A 17,293-nucleotide genomic window follows, 5' to 3' on the forward strand; every position below is an offset into this window, starting at 1 on the left:
CCACTAGAAATGTAAGCTTCTAGGGACTTTACCTCTTCATTTATGTCCCTAGTGCCTAGAATAGTGTCTAGCACATGGTTAGTACTCAGTTAATTGTTGTTGAATGAATGAAAGAGTAGAGGCTGAAATGTTTAAGCAAGTGTTCAATGAAAGCCAGGAGAGAACATATATACAGAATAACACCTTGCTCATTCAACAAACGTTCATCTAGCACCTAGTATGGCTTTGTGCTAGGTGCTAAGTATACAAGGGATCCAGACAGACATGGCCCTTGCCCTTGATACAGGAGGGAAAGGGGCAGGACACAAACTCTAGATAAATGAAGATGGAGCTCAGTTGTTGGGATTCGATAAAGACCGGCTAGAACCTGCTTGGTAACCAAGCTAGCTTTGAGAAAAGTCTGGTCATTGACCTTTAGCTCATTATACCTTCATTGTAATACTAAAAATCACGCCCCCTCAGCCATAACAGTTCCCAGGTAGACCAGAAAAGGCCAAAAAGTGGGCAGTGGCCCAATTCCTGGGAAATCCCCACCTTTCCCAGAAATAGCAATATTCCTTCTGGAAACAGCAATATTCCTCCCATTCGTTAGCATATTAAATTACTTAGCCCATAAAAACTACAACCCCATACCCTGGGGCCACTCTCACTTTCTGAGACGGTCCATATTCGGCCTTTGGAGTGTGTATCACTCTAAATAAACTTGCTTTCACTTTTCTTTGGTGAGCTCTTGAATTCTTTCCTGCACAACATCAAGAACCCTCACTTGGCTGTGGTCCGTCCTAAGGGCTCCTGTGGGTCCCAGGACATGACATTTCCCTCTCCTGCAACACCCTTTTGGAGCCTCTTTCTGGTCTGTCTCATATAGAGGTTGACGATTCCAGGAGTCCAAACTTAAAATATCTAAGTATCAAAGAGAGAATAAGAGTTCAGTTTCCTTTACACAGACCTAACTTTACCCAGGGTAATGGACAACTGCAACAACTTCCTCATTCCGGAGAGGCAGTGTCTCTCTATCGCAGTTTCAGCTTGATTAATATTTAACACCAGAGCTCCATTATCTCATCATTTGGGCAAGAGATACTCGACAGTAAGCCAGTTCACAAGGGAGTCATTTATAAGCCATGTTATTTACAGTGAGAACTGCTCTAAGGTTCAAGAATAGATTGGAAAAGTCACCCACGAAGTCACTCAGACATATGAAGAATTAATCCCCATCAACCTCAGTTGAACTGCAAATTAAAACAAAAAGGTTCAGTTCCTTCAGGAGGCAACAAGCGTCCTGAGGGCCTGAACCGTGTGATTCACCGCTGATCCTTGTGTTCCGGAATACAGCTACGCCTACTCTTTGGTTGGGAGGAATGAAAACCCAAGGGTCCAGGAGCTCCCCTTTTCTTTGCCTTCCCCGGGAAAAGCTAGGAACCATAGAGATGTGGCTTCCTAGAGAGCCGGGACTGGGGGTGGGGGGGGTGAGCGACCGGAAGTCGAGGTATCCGCGGGTCAGCCATTATTCTGGGCCTCAGGTGCCGTGGGGTCCAGTTCCCGTGTCATCTCCTGGCATCCCGGCGCCGAGGCGGCGGTCCCCAAGGCCGGAGCCGCTGCGGGAGCCCCCGGTGAGCGGGGTGGGCTCGGGTCAGGGTGGCACGCGGGGAGGGCGGCCCGGGGTGCGGCTTGAGCTCGCCAGGGCAGCGCAGCCTTCGCCGACCCCTCTCCGGCCCTTACCCCCAGCGCGGTCCCTCCGCTCCGTGTTGAGGTGGACGCCTTGGCTGAGGCTTGGGGAAGGTATTGAAGACAGCGCCCCTGAGTCTGTGTGTCTGTGGACCGGCCCTCGAGTCAGTAGAATGTGCTGCCCCTTTGAGAACACCGCCCTCAGTAGTCAGGTTCCCCAGCTCAGGCTTTTCTGCTCTTTTTCCATCTTCTTTGAGACTGATGCTGAGAAACAGCTTGAGACTTCCCTGGAGCAGGGGCTCCCAGACTTCTGGGGGCTTTTTCTTTTTCCCTTGAGGTATGGACCGGTTCTCATCTTTTAATTTTGTAATATAATGGTATTTAAGAAGCAAACTTAGACAACCCATACCGCCATTGCTTCAGAGAATGTATTTTCACATTAAGTACTAAGATGGTAAACTCAGTGTAAACGCCGTCTTTTGCAAGAAAGGTCATTGCCAACCTGTGAGTGACTACGTATGGTTGTTGTTATTTTCGTTTTACAGCTTGCCAGATTAAAGCTTTATAATGAGTTGTTGTCATTATTCTAAACCATTGCTTTAGAATAGTTGTTTGGGTTTCAGAAGTCTTTTCTTAGATGCAGTTATTTTGGATTTTTGGAGTTAGAATCCCTGAGTTCAGAATTTGCTCCCATAACTGAGTGGCCTTGAGTGAATCGCTTAGTTCCTTTGAGGCTTCTTTTGTTCTTTTTAACTTGTGGCTCACAAACCTTTTGTGAGAAGCAAACAAAATGTATGTTTAAGGATTTGTTGTTTGTATCTATCTGCAAAGTAAGAGTAAATAGAATTCTGATAATTTACTGTAGAAAATTATTTAGAAATCCTTCTCCCCCCACCCCAGGTTTTATTTACTTACAGACTTAATTTTTTCGAGCAGTTTTACGTTCACAGGAAAATTAAGCAGAAAATACAGAAATTTCCCATATACTCCCTGCCCCCGCTCTTGCATAGCGTCCACCCATATCAACATTCCCCACCACTGGAGGGATGGAGTGGGAGTTTGGGATTAGCAGATGCAAACTAGTCTTTATAGAATGGATAAACAGCAAGGTTCTCCTGTATAGCACAGGGAACTATATTCAATATCATGTGCTAAACCATAATGGAAAAGAATATAAAAAGAGTGTATATTTATGTATAACTGAATCACTTTGCTGTACAGCACAAATTAATACAACACTGTGTAATAACTGTACTTCAATCCAAAAAACTAAATCCCCCACCAGAGTGGTACATTTTGTTGCAATTGGTGAACCTGTATCAGACACATTTTAATCACCCAAAGTCCATAGGTTACATAAAGGTTCACTCTCTGTGTTTGTATATTTTATGGGTTTGGACAGATTTATAATGATTTGTATAATGTATCCACCATTTTAGTATACAGCATGGTTTCACTGCCCTAAAAATCCTCTGTGTTCTGCCTGCTTGTTCCTTTCTTCTCCAATCCTTGGCAACCACTGATCATTTTACTGTCTCCATAGTTTTGCCTTTTCCAGAATGTCATATAGTTGGAATTGTACAGTATATTAGATTTTCAGATTAGCTTCTTTCACTGGGTAGTCCATATTTAAGCTTCCTTTGTATCTTTTCATGTCTTAATAGCTTGTTTCTTTTTAGCAGAGTAATATTCCATTGTCTGGATGTACCACAGTTTATTCATTCACCTGTTGAAGGACATCTTGATTGATTCTAGGTGTTGACAATTACGAATAAAGCTGCTGTAAACATCCATGGGCAGGTTTTCGTGTGGATGTATGTCTTCAGTTTCTTTGGATAAATACCAAGGAGCACAATTGCTAGAATTTATGGTAAGATTATGTTTAGTTTTGTAAGATACTGCCAAACTGTCTTCCATAGTGGCTGTACCATTTTGCATTCCCACCAGCAATGAATGAGAGTTCCTGTTGCTCCACATCTTCACCAGCATTTGGTGTTGCCAGTGTTCTGGATTTTGGCCATTCTAATAGGTACGTAAGGTATCTCATTGTTTTAATTTTCATTTCCCTGATGACATACAATGTGGAGCATATTTTCGTGCAGTTATTTGAAATATGTATATCTTCTTTGGTGAAGTATTTGTTTAGGTCTTTGAGTCATTTTATCTTAACTTTTTTTTTTTTTTTGCCTCGTCACACAGCTTGTGATATCTTAGTTCCCTGACCAGGGATTGAACCCAGGCCCCTGGCAGTGCAAGCTCTGAGTCCTAACCACTTGATCGCCAGGGAATTCCCCCTTGGGCCATATTTTAATTGAGTTGTTTGTTTTCTTATTGTTAAGTTTTAAGAGTTCTTTGTATAAAATATACAAAGGAAGGATGATAGTGTGTGTCTTTTGCAAGTATTTTCTCTCAGTCTTTGGGTTGTCTTCTCATCTTTGACATTGCCTTTTGCAGAGCAGAATTTTTTAATTTTGATGAAGTCTAGCTTATTAATTATTTCATTCAAGGATCGTGCCTTTTGTGTGTATCTAAAAATCTATCACCATACCCAAGATCATCTAGGTTTTCTCCTAGGTTATCTTTCAGGAATTTTATAGTTTTGCATATTACATTTAGGTCTGTGATCCATTTTGAGTTAATTTTTGTGAAAGATGTAAAGTCTGTGTCTAGATTGATTTTTTGCATGTGAATGTCCAGTTGTACCGGCACCATTTGCCGAAAAGATTATCTTTGCTCCATTGTATTACCTTGACTCTCTCTCAGAGATCAGTTGACTATTCATGTGGGTCTATTTCTGGACTCTCTATTCTGTCCCATTGATTTGTCTACAATTTTGCCAGTACCATGCTGTCTTCATCACAGTAGCTTTTTAGAAAGTTTTGATGTGGGTAGTGTCAGTCCCTCAACTTTGTTCTTTTTCTTCAATATTGTGTTAGTTATTCTGGGTCTTTTGCCTCTTCATGTGAACTTTAGAATCAGTTTGTCAATATCCACAGAATAGCTTGCTGAGATTTTGATTGGAGTTGCACTGAATCTGTAGATAAAGTTGAGAAGAACTGAAACGTTGACAATATTGAGTCTTCCTATCTGTGAACATGGGATAGAAATCCTTTTTTTAAATTCCTTTCCATCACCCCCAGATCAGTTACCAAAGAACTGCTCAGTTTTTCTCAGTTTTTCTCTCCCTACTACTACTTAATTTAGAACTTTATTTGTTTAGACTACAGGTTTCCCCTAATGTCTGAAAGTAGGGTTGTTCTTGTTTTGTTTTGTTTTTAAATTTAGGTTGTGCCAGGTCTTAGTTGCGGCATGCTGGCTCGTTAGTTGCGGCCTGTGGGCTCCTTAGTTGCGGCAAGCAGGTTCCTTAGTTGTGGCATGCAAACTCTTAGTTGCGGCATGCATGTGGGATCTAGTTCCCTGGCCAGGGATCAAACCTGTGCCCCCTGCATTGGGAGCATGGAGTCATCCACTGCACCACCAGGGAAGTCCCTGAAAATAGAGTATTCTTATGAAACCTTTTATAAGCTGAAATGATGTAAAGCAAAGAAGCAGTTCCCTTAGGACACGTCTTGCTAACAGATGCACAAAGTAAAACTAGATAAAGCACAGATGCTCACAGACACAGGTTAAATCTACAGTGGCTTGATGCTGAGATGCTGAGTGTAATTCCTGTGGAAGGAGCTTGGCAGTGCCACTCTGGCTACTTGGGATGCCTCTGGCTGCCTCTTAGTAGCCTTTAGAATTTGCTTCTGTTTACCTCTTCACTCTAATTCTACAAAATTACCTCAAAGGTTACTTCCTTCTCTGATTTGCAAAGAACCTTTTTAACAGAGTTATATGTGCTGTCTCTCCCTTGTTTTTGAAATTACAGTTTCTTTATTTCTGGAATGGCTTTCCCAATACTCCAGTGGTCTTTTTTTCTTTACAGCCCAACCCAAAATTACCTTCATGAATTCTTACTGTGCTTGTATGTCCTCCTATTAATTGTACTCACACATTATATTGAAATTATGTTTATATTTTGGTCTCGTCTGCTCCATTAGAAGCATGAATTTTAAGGGTTCATGTGTTAAATAAAATTAATGAGGCACTCATATGTTACTGATAGTAATGTAACTATTACAACCTTAAAAGTTTAAATTATTTGTACCTTTCAGCCAAACAATTTCTCTTCTGGGAATTTTTCCTGAAGAAATAAGCAGAAATGTAACCAAAAGTTCATTAGCAAAGATGGTCATTGCAGCTGAATTTGTAATAGGAGAAAATTATAAATAATCTAAACGTCTAACAACAGGGGACTACTTCAGTATGAATGGGCTAATATACTCTTTTTTAAAAAAAATAAATTTATTTATTTATTTATTTTTGGCTGCGTTGAGTCCTTGTTGCTGCACGCGGGCTTTCTCTAGCTGCAGCGAGTGGGGGCCACTACTCCCCGCAGTGCGCAGACCTCTCACTGCGGTGGCCTCCCTTTGTTGTGGAGCACGGGCTCTAGGCACACGGTCTTCAGTGGTTGTGGCACGCAGGCTCAGTAGTTGTGGCTCGCGGGCTCAGTAGTTGTGGCACACGGGCTTAGCTGCTCCGCGGCATGTGGGATCTTCCCGGACTAGGGCTCAAACCCATGTCCCATGCATTGGCAGGTGGATTCTTAACCGCTGCACCACCAGGAAAGTCCCATGGGCTGATGTACTCTTGAAAATAATGATGAATAATATTTGATATTGTGTTCACAACACAACGTGTGTGAAATTATGGAGCAGTACAGTTGGATCCAGTTTTGTGATCCAAATTGGCGCATGGAGAAAGGACTGGAAGAATGTAGTCCAGAACAATAGCAGTGATTGTTCTTTGGTTTTGTATGTGTTTTCTGGTTTTACAGATTTTCCATTTTGTAATAAGAAAGATACATATTATTTCTAAAAAACACACTATTTCTAGAAAGCAGAAGCCTAAGAACATAGGAAAGGGTGCTAGTTGCAGAAAGATAATGATTAACATTTGAATCCGTATACCAGGCACTATTCAAAAGCCTGAAATGTATTTCACATCAAATTCTTACAAGCCCATAAGATAGGAATTGTTGTTACTCCTATTTTACACGTTAACAAAGTGAGACTTAGAAGTGAGGTAACTTGTTCAAGGTCACGCAGGAGTAGCCAGGATGCCCATTGTTAGAATGGTAGATAAAGGATTTATTGTAATTAGGTGGAGGAGAAACTGTGAATAAAGACCAAAGGAGGGACTTCCCTGGCTGTCCAGTGGTTAAGACTCCGTGCTTCTAATGCAGGGAGCGCGGCTTGGATCCCTGGTCGGGGAACTAAGATCCCACATGCCACGTGGCAAAAAAAAAAGACGAAAGGAATTTCATGCTTTTGATATCAGCAATGGTGTGGGTAACATGCATATTAGTGTCCCTAGAGCCTTGGGCCTGGGCTTCTGTTAGAGGAGGCATGGCCCAGAATCTATAACTTTGCATTCAGGGAGGTTTCTTCATTAGTGAGAGCTAACTGGGGTCTGGAAAACCTGATTGTTTCTCTGGGTTAACTTTAACAATGATTTCTTGAGGTCTTATAGATGATGTTCTCCAAGCTCTAAGGAAGAAGGCAAGCAAGGATTGAGGGGCCCTAGAGAGGAGCCTTTCTTAAATAACAACAATGACAAGAGAAAATTGGGCCCACAGTGCTCTGAGACAAGAGGGCCTTGTTAAAGGGAAGGATGATACCTGGAAGTGGGGAACCAGCTTCCAAGGGAGCAGCTCCTCTGTTTGGGAGACCTCCCACCTGCACTTTAGACAGTTACGTTACCATGAGACATCTGGACCCCAGGAGGCACTGAGCCGGCTCCGGGAGCTCTGTCGCCGGTGGCTGAGGCCAGAAGCACGCACCAAGGCACAGATCCTTGAGCTGCTGGTGTTGGAGCAGTTCCTGAGCATCCTGCCCGGAGAGATACGGACCTGGGTGCAGATCCATCGCCCCGGGAGTGGTGAGGAGGCAGTGGCCCTGGTAGAGGAGCTGCAGAAAGACCTCGATGGACCAGCACTAAAAGTGAGAAAGGGGAAGGGGGAAGAGTTTGAGATGGAAGGAGGGAGTAGGCCCAGGACAGAGGGGATAGAGGATGATGCTTTGATTTTCATTAACAATTAATAACACAGCAGCAACCCTAATGCTAATTAAAACAGGTTCATGAGCTGTTCAGACCACAGGATGTCTTTTGAGAGAAATGGATTTATAATTGGGGTCTTTGGGCCAATTCAGAATCAACACAAGGCATTGACTCTGCTTTGCCTCCTTGGGTGATGCTTGCTAACGCTGAGTTTGGTTCAAGAATCTGAAGAACATAATGTTTGTAAGTGTTCCTCTAAACAGAAACATATGTATTGTTTGTATAAGTATGTTTGGAGTGATGTTGTAAGTCTGAAGTATAAAAGGCAGTGGGAAAGCATGAATGAAGTTTTCTAGATCTGGCAAGACCTCCCCATGTGTTCCCCTACTGGGGATTCTGTGAGCCAGGGGATTGGGTTGAGATATTTGTCTCTGATAAGATTTTATATCCTTGGCTATTAAATTGGGATCTTAATATAGTTTCTAGTATGTGTCAGATCTCTTTCTGTCAATCTGGAGCCCACTAGAAACATTTCTATATAAGAAGTCTGGAATATAACTTGGGAGCGGTACCAAGGATGGGCTTATTTGTTTAAGTCATAAAAATGAAGAGTTTAGAGCTATATATTTCAGTGCTAATCACTAATCCATCTTTCTCATTTGAGAGATAAGAAAATGGAGGCAGGAAAAGGTTCACTACATTGTCTTAGGTGAGACATCTAGTTAGCAACAAAAGCAAATGTCTAGACTTCTAGTGTTCCTTCTGTTGGAGCAGGAAGGGATAAGTAAAGGGGTAAATAAGTAGAAGAGTGTATTGAACCCAGGTGTAATCTAAAACCAGGTCTGAAGCTCTTAATTGCTTGTTACTTCCCATTCCCTCCTTAACCCACACCCAGGTCTGGCTTCTGTTTCCACCGTTGTGTTCAGTCTCCTCTGGGAGAGGTCACCAGTACCATGAGTGGGGCTAGAGGGCAGCTCCATTGTTCTCAAGGCAAAGCTTTACTGCTGGTTTGATGCTCCATACTTGAGGTGGGTCACTCTCATCTCACAGTTCTAGATTACGGGCAGAAAGAGGTCCATGTTAGGTGAGTCCATTTTCTGGAGGTACAAGAAGAGTCAGCTTATTTTGTTCTGCTTGTTCCCAGGTTCCAGTCCTTGTCCAGGATCAGGACACTCTCCAGGAGGGTCTCAGCACTCCAAGAATAGCACTTCCTCATGCACCCACTGGCAGCCACATATCAGCTGAAGTTCGCTCAAGTCCTCTTACTGACCCAGTGGTGTTCAACTTGCTCCAAGATCCTCAACATGGTAACTTGCTGGCTGTGGCTTTGGACTTTTTCAGGACTCTTACTATGGCTCACCTCCCTACTCCCAGATAGTTGCTTCCTCTCCTGCCCTTATATGAACCCCTTATGGTACCAAGCTCTTTCCTGTTCTCCCTCTTGTCCTTTCATGGGTCCCTCTGACCCTTTATCCATTCTTTTTTTTTCTTAAATTTATTTATTTTATTTACTTATTTTTGGCTGCGTTGGGTCTTTGTTGCTGTGCATGGGCCTTCTCTAGTTGCGGCGAGCAGGGGCTACTCTTCGTTGCAGTGCGTGGCCTTCTCATTGTGGTGGCTTCTCTTGTTGCGGAGCACAGGCTCTAGGCCCATGGGCTTCAGCAGTAGCGGCACGTGGGCTCAGTAGTTGTGGCTCACAGACTCTAGAGCACAGGCTCAGTAGTTGTGGCACATGAGCTTAGTTGCTCTGTGACATGTGGGATCTTCCGGGACCAGGGCTTGAACCCACGTCCCCTGCATTGGCAGGTGGATTCTTAACCACTGCACCACCAGGGAAGCCCTTTTTTTTTTTTTTAATTAAAAAGATTTTTTTAAATTTGGTTGCTCTGGGTCTTAGCTGCGGCTCGCAGGTTCCTTAGTTGTGGCTCGTGGGGCTCCTTAGTTGAGACTCCCCAGCTCCTTAGTTGTGGCATGTGAACTCTTAGTTGCGGCACGCATGTGGGATCTAGTTCCCTGACCAGGGATCGAACCCGGGCCCCCTGCATTGGGAGCACGGAGTCTTATCCACTGCGCCACCAGGGAAGTCCCCCTTTATCCATTCTTATTGCTATTCTTTGTGCTACTCCAGCCGTGCACGTGGGGGTCAGAAAAGATTTGTAGGTCATTTTATAGTCATCATTGCCTAGTTCTGGGAGCTCTGTGTCTTTTTGAATTCCTTGTTAATAGAAGATAAAGATATTGGACTTGGAGTAGTGGGCGGGAACAACAGTTATCTCATATGCAGCTTTTTCTCCTTCAGATTCTCCTGCCCCTGAAGCTTCTGCCCTTTCCCAGGAAGAGAACCCAAGAAATCAGTTAATGGCTCTCATGCTCCTGACAGCCCAGCCCCAGGTAAGATTTGCATCCTCTTTTCTTCCTAAGATCCTATCTGCACTATCTAATTGTGGCTGAAGTATCCTAATTGTGGCTGGAGTATCTCTCATCCTTGTGCTTGGGTGTCCAGTCAGCTCCCATCTCTAAATCAAGGTCCATGCTATTGGAAGGCAGACTTCATGTAGGGTCTCCTATGTCTCCCTGATATCCCTTGCCCACCTCTTGCCTTCACAACATGTCTTCCCCAGAAGTGAAAGGGACCTTTCAGTAGGGGAGCTTCCTGGGCATGGATAATCTCACACATACCTGTTATTTCAGGAATTGGTGATGTTTGAGGAGGTATCAGTATGCTTCACTTCAGAGGAATGGGCATGTCTGGGCCCAATTCAGAGGGCCTTGTACTGGGATGTGATGCTGGAGAATTATGGAAATGTGACTTCCTTAGGTAAGGACACTTTCTTCCCATAATTCTTACCTTTACTTCATCAGTTTTGTTTTGTTTTTTAATGTTTTTATTGGAGTATAATTGCTTTACAATGGTGTGTTAGTTTCTGCTTTATAACAAAGTGCATCAGTTATACATATACATATATCCCCATATCTCTTCCCTCTTGCTTCTCCCTCCCCCCCCCAACTTCATCAGCTTTTGTTTGTTTTTCTTTTCTTTTTTTCTTCCCCCTGCAGTGGAAGTGCAGATTCTTAACCACTGGACCACCAGGGAAGTCCCAGCTTTTGTTTGTTTTTCTGATTTTGAACATAGTATAGTATACTTATTTTGGAAAACACAGAATATTAGAAGAAAAAAAAATTTTTTAACCCACTATTTGCAAACAGCTACTATCAAAATTTTGATATATTACCTTTCTGGCTTTTTTTGTGTGTTTGAGGTTTTTTACGTTGTTTTGAGAGTGTGTATTCATGAATATATACAGTTTTGTAGCTTGCTTTCTTTGCAGTCACCTCATTCGTATTATCACAAATTCTTTGCAACCATTATCTGTATTGGCTGCGTAATTTGTGTCGTAATTTAGTTAGCCATTTCTTTATTTTAAACAATTGCCATAATAATCATCTATCACTATGCCTAAGGTTTTTTGGGTTTTTTTTAAATTTCTCATTATTTTTTAGAAGTAGATTTACTAGGCCTAAGTGTTTGAATTGTTTTAAGGCTCTTGCTTCATACTGCCAAACTGCTTTCCATAGTAATCTCAGTCCTCTCTGCTGTTACCAGCTGTACATAAGAACCACTCCTTTGGCTCTGCCTTCATTGCTGCTGAGTAGTCCAATTCTTTTAAATTGTTGTTAATATAATTTTTTAAGTTATAATATCTATTTATTCTCAAGTGGATTTCTTTGATTAATAACAAGAGTATTTTTTTTTAAACTGTTAGCCATTTATGTTTCCAACAAACATTAAACACCTACCATGTAATGGCAACTATGGAAATGACGTGATTCTGCCCTTAAGTAGTGTGATTTGGGAGATGAACATAAAAAGAATAAACAAGTCAGAGTAAAATAATTGGTAATAGAGTGACATAAGCCTCTTGAGATGGAAATGAAGAGGACAAAGCAACCAGTACCGTTCCTGGGGATTAGGAAAGGCCATGAAAGAAGTAGCTTTGTATTTCATTGTCTGAGTATCATGCTTTACATTGACAGCTTTATGATACTGAATTTCTATTCAAGAACATTACATATCGTTCCATTTGTTCATACTGCCTTTGTCTGTTTCAGGCCTGTTTTAAAATTGCATTCAGGTAGATCTTACATATTCTGGTTACGTTGATTCTTTGAAATAGGAATCTTTCTGATGTTTTCTAATTGATCATTGTTTGCATACATGAAAATATTTAATTTTTGTATATTAATTTTGTACCCAGCAACCTTAGTAAATTTTTTATTGTTCGTAGTAATTTATACTATATATTTTTACATATATGAGAATATATCTTTTAGTATCTCAGCTGTGGAATGGTGGTCAAACATTTTGTAGATTTTATATTTTGATACGTATTACCAAACTGCTTTCTATCAGTGATGTACCAATTTACACTTCTACAAAAAGAGTACAAGAGGGCCCATTTCCCCTGTATGTGCTTATGATTTGGTCACTGTTTTTTTGGGTTTTTTAAAATAATTTTTTTGTTTTGTTTTGTTTTGTTTTGGCTGCGTTGGGTCTTTGTTGCTGCACACGGGCTTTCTCTAGTTGCGGTGAGCGGAGGCTACTCTTCGTTGAGGTGTGCGGGCCTCTCACTGCGGTGGCCTCTCCCATTGCAGAGCATGGGCTCTAGGCACGCGGGCTTCAGTAGCTGTGGCTCACGGGCTCCAGAGCTCAGGCTCAGTTGTAGCGCATGGGCCCAGTTGCTCTGCCGCACGTGGGATCTTCCCAGACCAGGGCTCGAACCCGTGTCCTCTGTATTGGCAGGCAGACTCTTAACCACTGCGCCACCAGGGAAGCCCTGGTCAGTGTTTTAAAACTTTGCTAGCTAGATGAAGAATACTGTCTTTTGTTTATTTTTCTTTCATTTCTTTGATTATTAGTGTTATCGTGTTTATTGGTCATTTTCTGCTTATTCATATCTTTTCTACATATTTCTTTTATTTACTAGAACTGCTAACCCTTTGTCACATGTTGCACGTTTTCCCATTTGTTTGCCTTTCAGTGTTTTTTTTTTTTTTTTTTTTTAAGTCTTAGAAAATCTTTCATGTAGTCAAACAGCAGTATTTTCCTTTGTGGTCTCCTTCTCTATAAAATTATTAGTTTTTAAATCACCTGTATTTTCTTCAGACATTTTCATTGTTTCGTTTTTACATTTAAGCTTTAGTCCATCTAAAGTTTATCTTGATATACAGAATGACATAGGAATCCAGTTTGTTTGTTTGCTTGTTTGTTTTTTTTTAACCCAAGTGGCTTTCAGTAGTTCTAATGCTATTTACTCAATAATTCATCTTTTCTTTGAAGAATTTTAAAACATGCTTTATGGGTTAATTGATTAATTTTATGAAAAACACTCACCATGGATCCATACCTCACGCTGTAAGCCAAAGTAAATTGCAGATGGGTCTAGGAGTTAAATTTAAAAAATAAGAAGAAAATGTAATTCCTTATTTATTCTAACTCTTTAAGAGAAGAGAAGTTTGAATCAACTTTAATAAGTAAGATATGCTCTAACTGCAATGCTGTTAGGGCTTGGGCAAGCACATACCAAGGTGTTTATGCTCTTTGACCTAGTAATTCTGATTTGAGGAGGCTACCTTAAGGAAATGGTTCAGAAAGAGGGAAAATAAGTAATGTGTCTAAAGATAGTCCCCGCAAAGGATTTATAATGTTTAGAAGTTGGGCACAACCAAATTCCCCCAGACAGAGAAAGTACTACACAGCCCATGGTGTTTTGACCTGGGGGTAGACTGTGACACTGTCATATTTGACAGTTTTGTGCACTCAGTTTCTGTGCATTGATAAGCTGGTAGAAAAGCAGACTCCCAGATAGCTTGCACATACTCCTTCAATATGTAAAAGACTTGTATATGTTCATTTAAGAGATTGGAATAGGATTTGAAGGCAATTATTCAAGAAATATTAAGTATCTCCCACATCAAGCTTAGCCCCTGCCATAAAGTACATTCAAGTTGGAGTAAAAGACATTTACACAAATAATTACAATACAGTGTGACAAATGTTATATAATAAAAGTATGCATGAGTGTGGGAGCACATAGGAGCTTGGTTAGATGGAAGAACTGGGAGGGTGGGGGGAGGGGTGGGTGGTTTAGGGAAGGATTTACAGAGGGTGCAAAAGTGAAATCTCATTGCTGTTTCAGTTTGGTTTCATGAGCACCCTCATTACTAGGCAGGTTGAGTATCTTTTCCTATGTTATGAACTACCTAGTACTGTTCTTTGCCCATTTAACTTTTGGAATATTGGTCTCTTTTTTTTGGCTGCACCGTGTGGCTTACAGGATCTTAGTTCCCCAACCAGGGATTGAACCTGGTCCCTGGCAGTGAAAGCGCCAAGTCCTAACTGGACAACCAGGGAATTCCCGGATGCTATTATTTCTTAATTTCCTGTTTTTTGATTGTTCAGTGCTAATGTACAGAAATACCACTGATTTTTGTATATTGATATTTATCCTACAGCCTTGCTGAACTTACTTAGTTCTGATAGTTTTTTGGTAGATTCTTTAGGATTTTCTATATACAAATTTTGCAAATAGAGATAGTTTTATGTCTTCTTTTCCAATCTGGGTGCCTTTTATTTCTTTCTTTTGCCTCATTGCCCTGGCTAGAACCTCCAGTACTGTTGCATAGAAGTGGCAGGAGCAGACATCCTTTTCTTGTTCCTGCTCCTAGAGGGAAAGCATTCAATCATTCACCATTAAGTATGATGTTAGCTTTAAATTTTTTGTAGGTGTCCTGTATCAGGTTGAGGAAGTTCCCTTCTATTCCTACTTTGTTGAGTGTTCTTATCATGAAGGAGTTTTGGATTTTGCCAAACACTTTTTCTCTATCTGTGAGATGATTATGTGAGTTTTGTCCTTTATACAGTTGATATGGTATATTACATTAATTGATTATCTGATGTTATACCAGCATTTGCATTCCTGTGATAAATCCCACTTGGTCATAGTGTATAATTCTTTTTTATATGTTGCTGGATTCAGTTAGCTAATACTTTGTTGAGGATTCTTATGTCTGTATTCATAAGATATGTTTGTAGTTTTCTCTTTTTTTGTCATATCTTTGCCTGGTTTTGGTATCTAGGTAATACTGGTCTCATAGAATGAGTTGGGACGTGTTCCCACCTTTCCTATTTATTGGAAGAGTTTGTGAAGAATTGGTATTCATTCTTTTAATGTTTGGTAGAATTCACCAGTGATACAATCTGGGCCTGGGCTTTTTTCTTTGTGGGTAGTTTTTTGGTTACTGATTTAATTTCTTTACTTATTTTTATTTTTATTTTTTATAATGTGAGTTGTTTTTTTTTTTAATTTTATTTATTTACTCATTTATTCATTTATTTATTTATTTATTTATTTATTTATGGCTGTGTTGGATCTTCGTTTCTGTGCGAGGGCTTTCTCTAGCTGTGGCAAGCGGGGGCCACTCTTCATCGCGGTGCGTGGGCCTCTCACTGTCGCGGCCTCTCTTGTTGCGGAGCACAGGCTCCAGATGCGCAGGCTCAGTAATTGTGGCTCACGGGCCTAGATGCTCCGCGGCATGTGGGATCTTCCCGGATCAGGGCTCGAACCCGTGTCCCCTGCATTGGCAGGCAGATTCTCAACCACTGCGCCACCAGGGAAGCCCAATTTCTTTACTTATTATAGAACTATTCAGATTTTCTATGTCTTGAGTCAATTTTAGTGGTTTGTGTCTTTCTACGATTTTAGCCATTTCATCTTAAGTTGTTCAATTTATTGGCACAGAATCATTCATGGTATTCCTTTATAATCCTTTTTTTATTTCTGTAAGATCAGTGGTAATTCTGGGGCAGGGGGATGTGACTTTTGTACTTAGTTTTTAAGGCTGTAGGTTTGAGGTAGCAAACTGGGATGAGGAAGAGCAATTCAGGAAGAGAAAGGGGCAAGGGCAGTGATAGAGAAGCAAGCAAAAACATGACATGTTTGGGGATCTCTACATAGTTTTCCATGCCTAGAGTCTCCGGGCATAAAGGGTACTAACAAGAAGTGAAGCCAGAAAAATAGGCAGATACAGGGTGAAGGCAGCCCTTGGGCTGTTCTAGTCATTTGTGCTTTATCCTATAAGCAGTGAAGGGTTATTTGTTTTGAGCAGGTGAGTGACATGATCAAATATATTTATTGGAAAGATAATTAGCAATGGAGTGGACATGGATTAGAGGAGTGGGGAGTATTGGAGGTAGGGAACCCTGTCTTTTTCTTGCAGGCTTCACCAAAGATTGCAGAAAGTAACCAGCTTCCTCTCTCATTCTGATATTTTTCTCCCAAATCCCTTAAAGCCCAATAGGCCCATACATAGTCTGATTTCTTTACTAAAATTTCAGATCATTTAACCAGCTAATTAGCTACTGTATATATAAAAGTTGCTCATTTCTTAACCATTTTCCATCTCAGTTTAACCACTTGCAACACTTCTATTCCTTAAAACACTTCTACTTCCTTAAAGAAAGAGAACCTTCCTTTCCACCAGCATCCTGCTTAAATTGTGAAACCAGTCTTGATACAATCACTGTGGATAAGGAAACTGGAGTACTGGTATTGGATAGGCCTAGGACACATGCCCATCCCTACTGCCAAGTGAAGCAGTGTAGTGTGATGGGCAGTCCTGCCCAAAATCCAGAGAGAGGGACAGTTGAGATGAGATATGAGGGCCTGATCTAAGAATGTAGTTCACTTTAACATTTATTGGATGTTATCCATTTTCACACTCTCATAAACTTAAAGAAGTTGATAATAAAGTAAAATAGTTACACTCCTTTCTCATGTCTTTTTTCTCTATTTAGGTAGAAGAATAGTGTTTTTATACTCAAATAGAAGATGTTACTATTATTTACATAATTTTACTTATTAGATAATTTGGGGAACTAGTTCATAATTTTTCTCACGTTTGGATGGTGAAAATAAGTTTTCAAAACATTTAAAATATATATAATTTCACATTTTAAAATATTTGAGAATGTTAGAGTAGAAAAGAGGTTAACTCGTTTAGCCTTATTATTTTATAGATGTTTTCATGGTTTTTAATGTCTCTATATTTTTTCTTTTTGTTCTGTATTTCTTCTCTTTTATATTTAATTAAGTGAGGGAGTCTAACCTAGACCTGATATTTTTGTGAAATGAATTTTAAAATTCTGTTTCTCAATTTTGGAAGGAGAATTCTAAGCATTAAATTGCTTTTTCATGGATTTTTTTTCCCTGTAGGTAAATTGCTTTCAAGTAATTAAAAAGTGTTTATACACTTGACTTCAAAAATTAAAGATTGCCTTCCAAGTTTTTAGGTATATTTTCTTTATTTTAGAGTTCCCATCTTCCTAGCAAGAAGAAAATAAAAAGACAGCTCTTTATAAGCCAAATGGTTCTTTTTGTCCCATCCAACTTCTTGAGCCTCAGGTGTGAACCACCTACGAAAGATCCCGTGTTCTTTCTCTGGTTCTTCCTTGCACCTGTTTTTT

The 17,293-nt window shown here is 40.6% G+C and overlaps 1 protein-coding gene across 9 annotated transcripts in view; it reads left to right on the plus strand.

The window, feature by feature from the left end:
- The first annotated feature begins 1,508 nt into the window (after positions 1-1,508).
- The window catches only part of ZNF197 (zinc finger protein 197), a 66,622-nt gene continuing 50,837 nt past the window's right edge, over positions 1,509-17,293 (plus strand). The window contains exons 1-7 of one of the 9 annotated variants that reach the window (XM_068559112.1): positions 1,509-1,613; positions 3,348-3,538; positions 3,616-3,697; positions 7,234-7,712; positions 8,915-9,077; positions 10,070-10,161; positions 10,462-10,588. In XM_068559112.1, the coding sequence (XP_068415213.1) occupies positions 7,323-7,712; positions 8,915-9,077; positions 10,070-10,161; positions 10,462-10,588 (772 nt within the window). In that variant the 5' untranslated portion in view covers positions 1,509-1,613; positions 3,348-3,538; positions 3,616-3,697; positions 7,234-7,322. Of the gene's footprint in view, positions 1,614-3,347; positions 3,539-3,587; positions 3,698-7,233; positions 7,713-8,665; positions 8,799-8,914; positions 9,078-10,069; positions 10,162-10,461; positions 10,589-17,293 lie in introns of those variants that run through there. The other 8 variants (XM_068559113.1, XM_068559116.1, XM_068559118.1 and 5 more) reach the window with 8 other exon arrangements.

This window comes from Eschrichtius robustus, chromosome 12 (genome assembly GCF_028021215.1).
Source record: "Eschrichtius robustus isolate mEscRob2 chromosome 12, mEscRob2.pri, whole genome shotgun sequence".
NCBI classification, from domain to species: Eukaryota; Metazoa; Chordata; class Mammalia; order Artiodactyla; family Eschrichtiidae; genus Eschrichtius; species Eschrichtius robustus.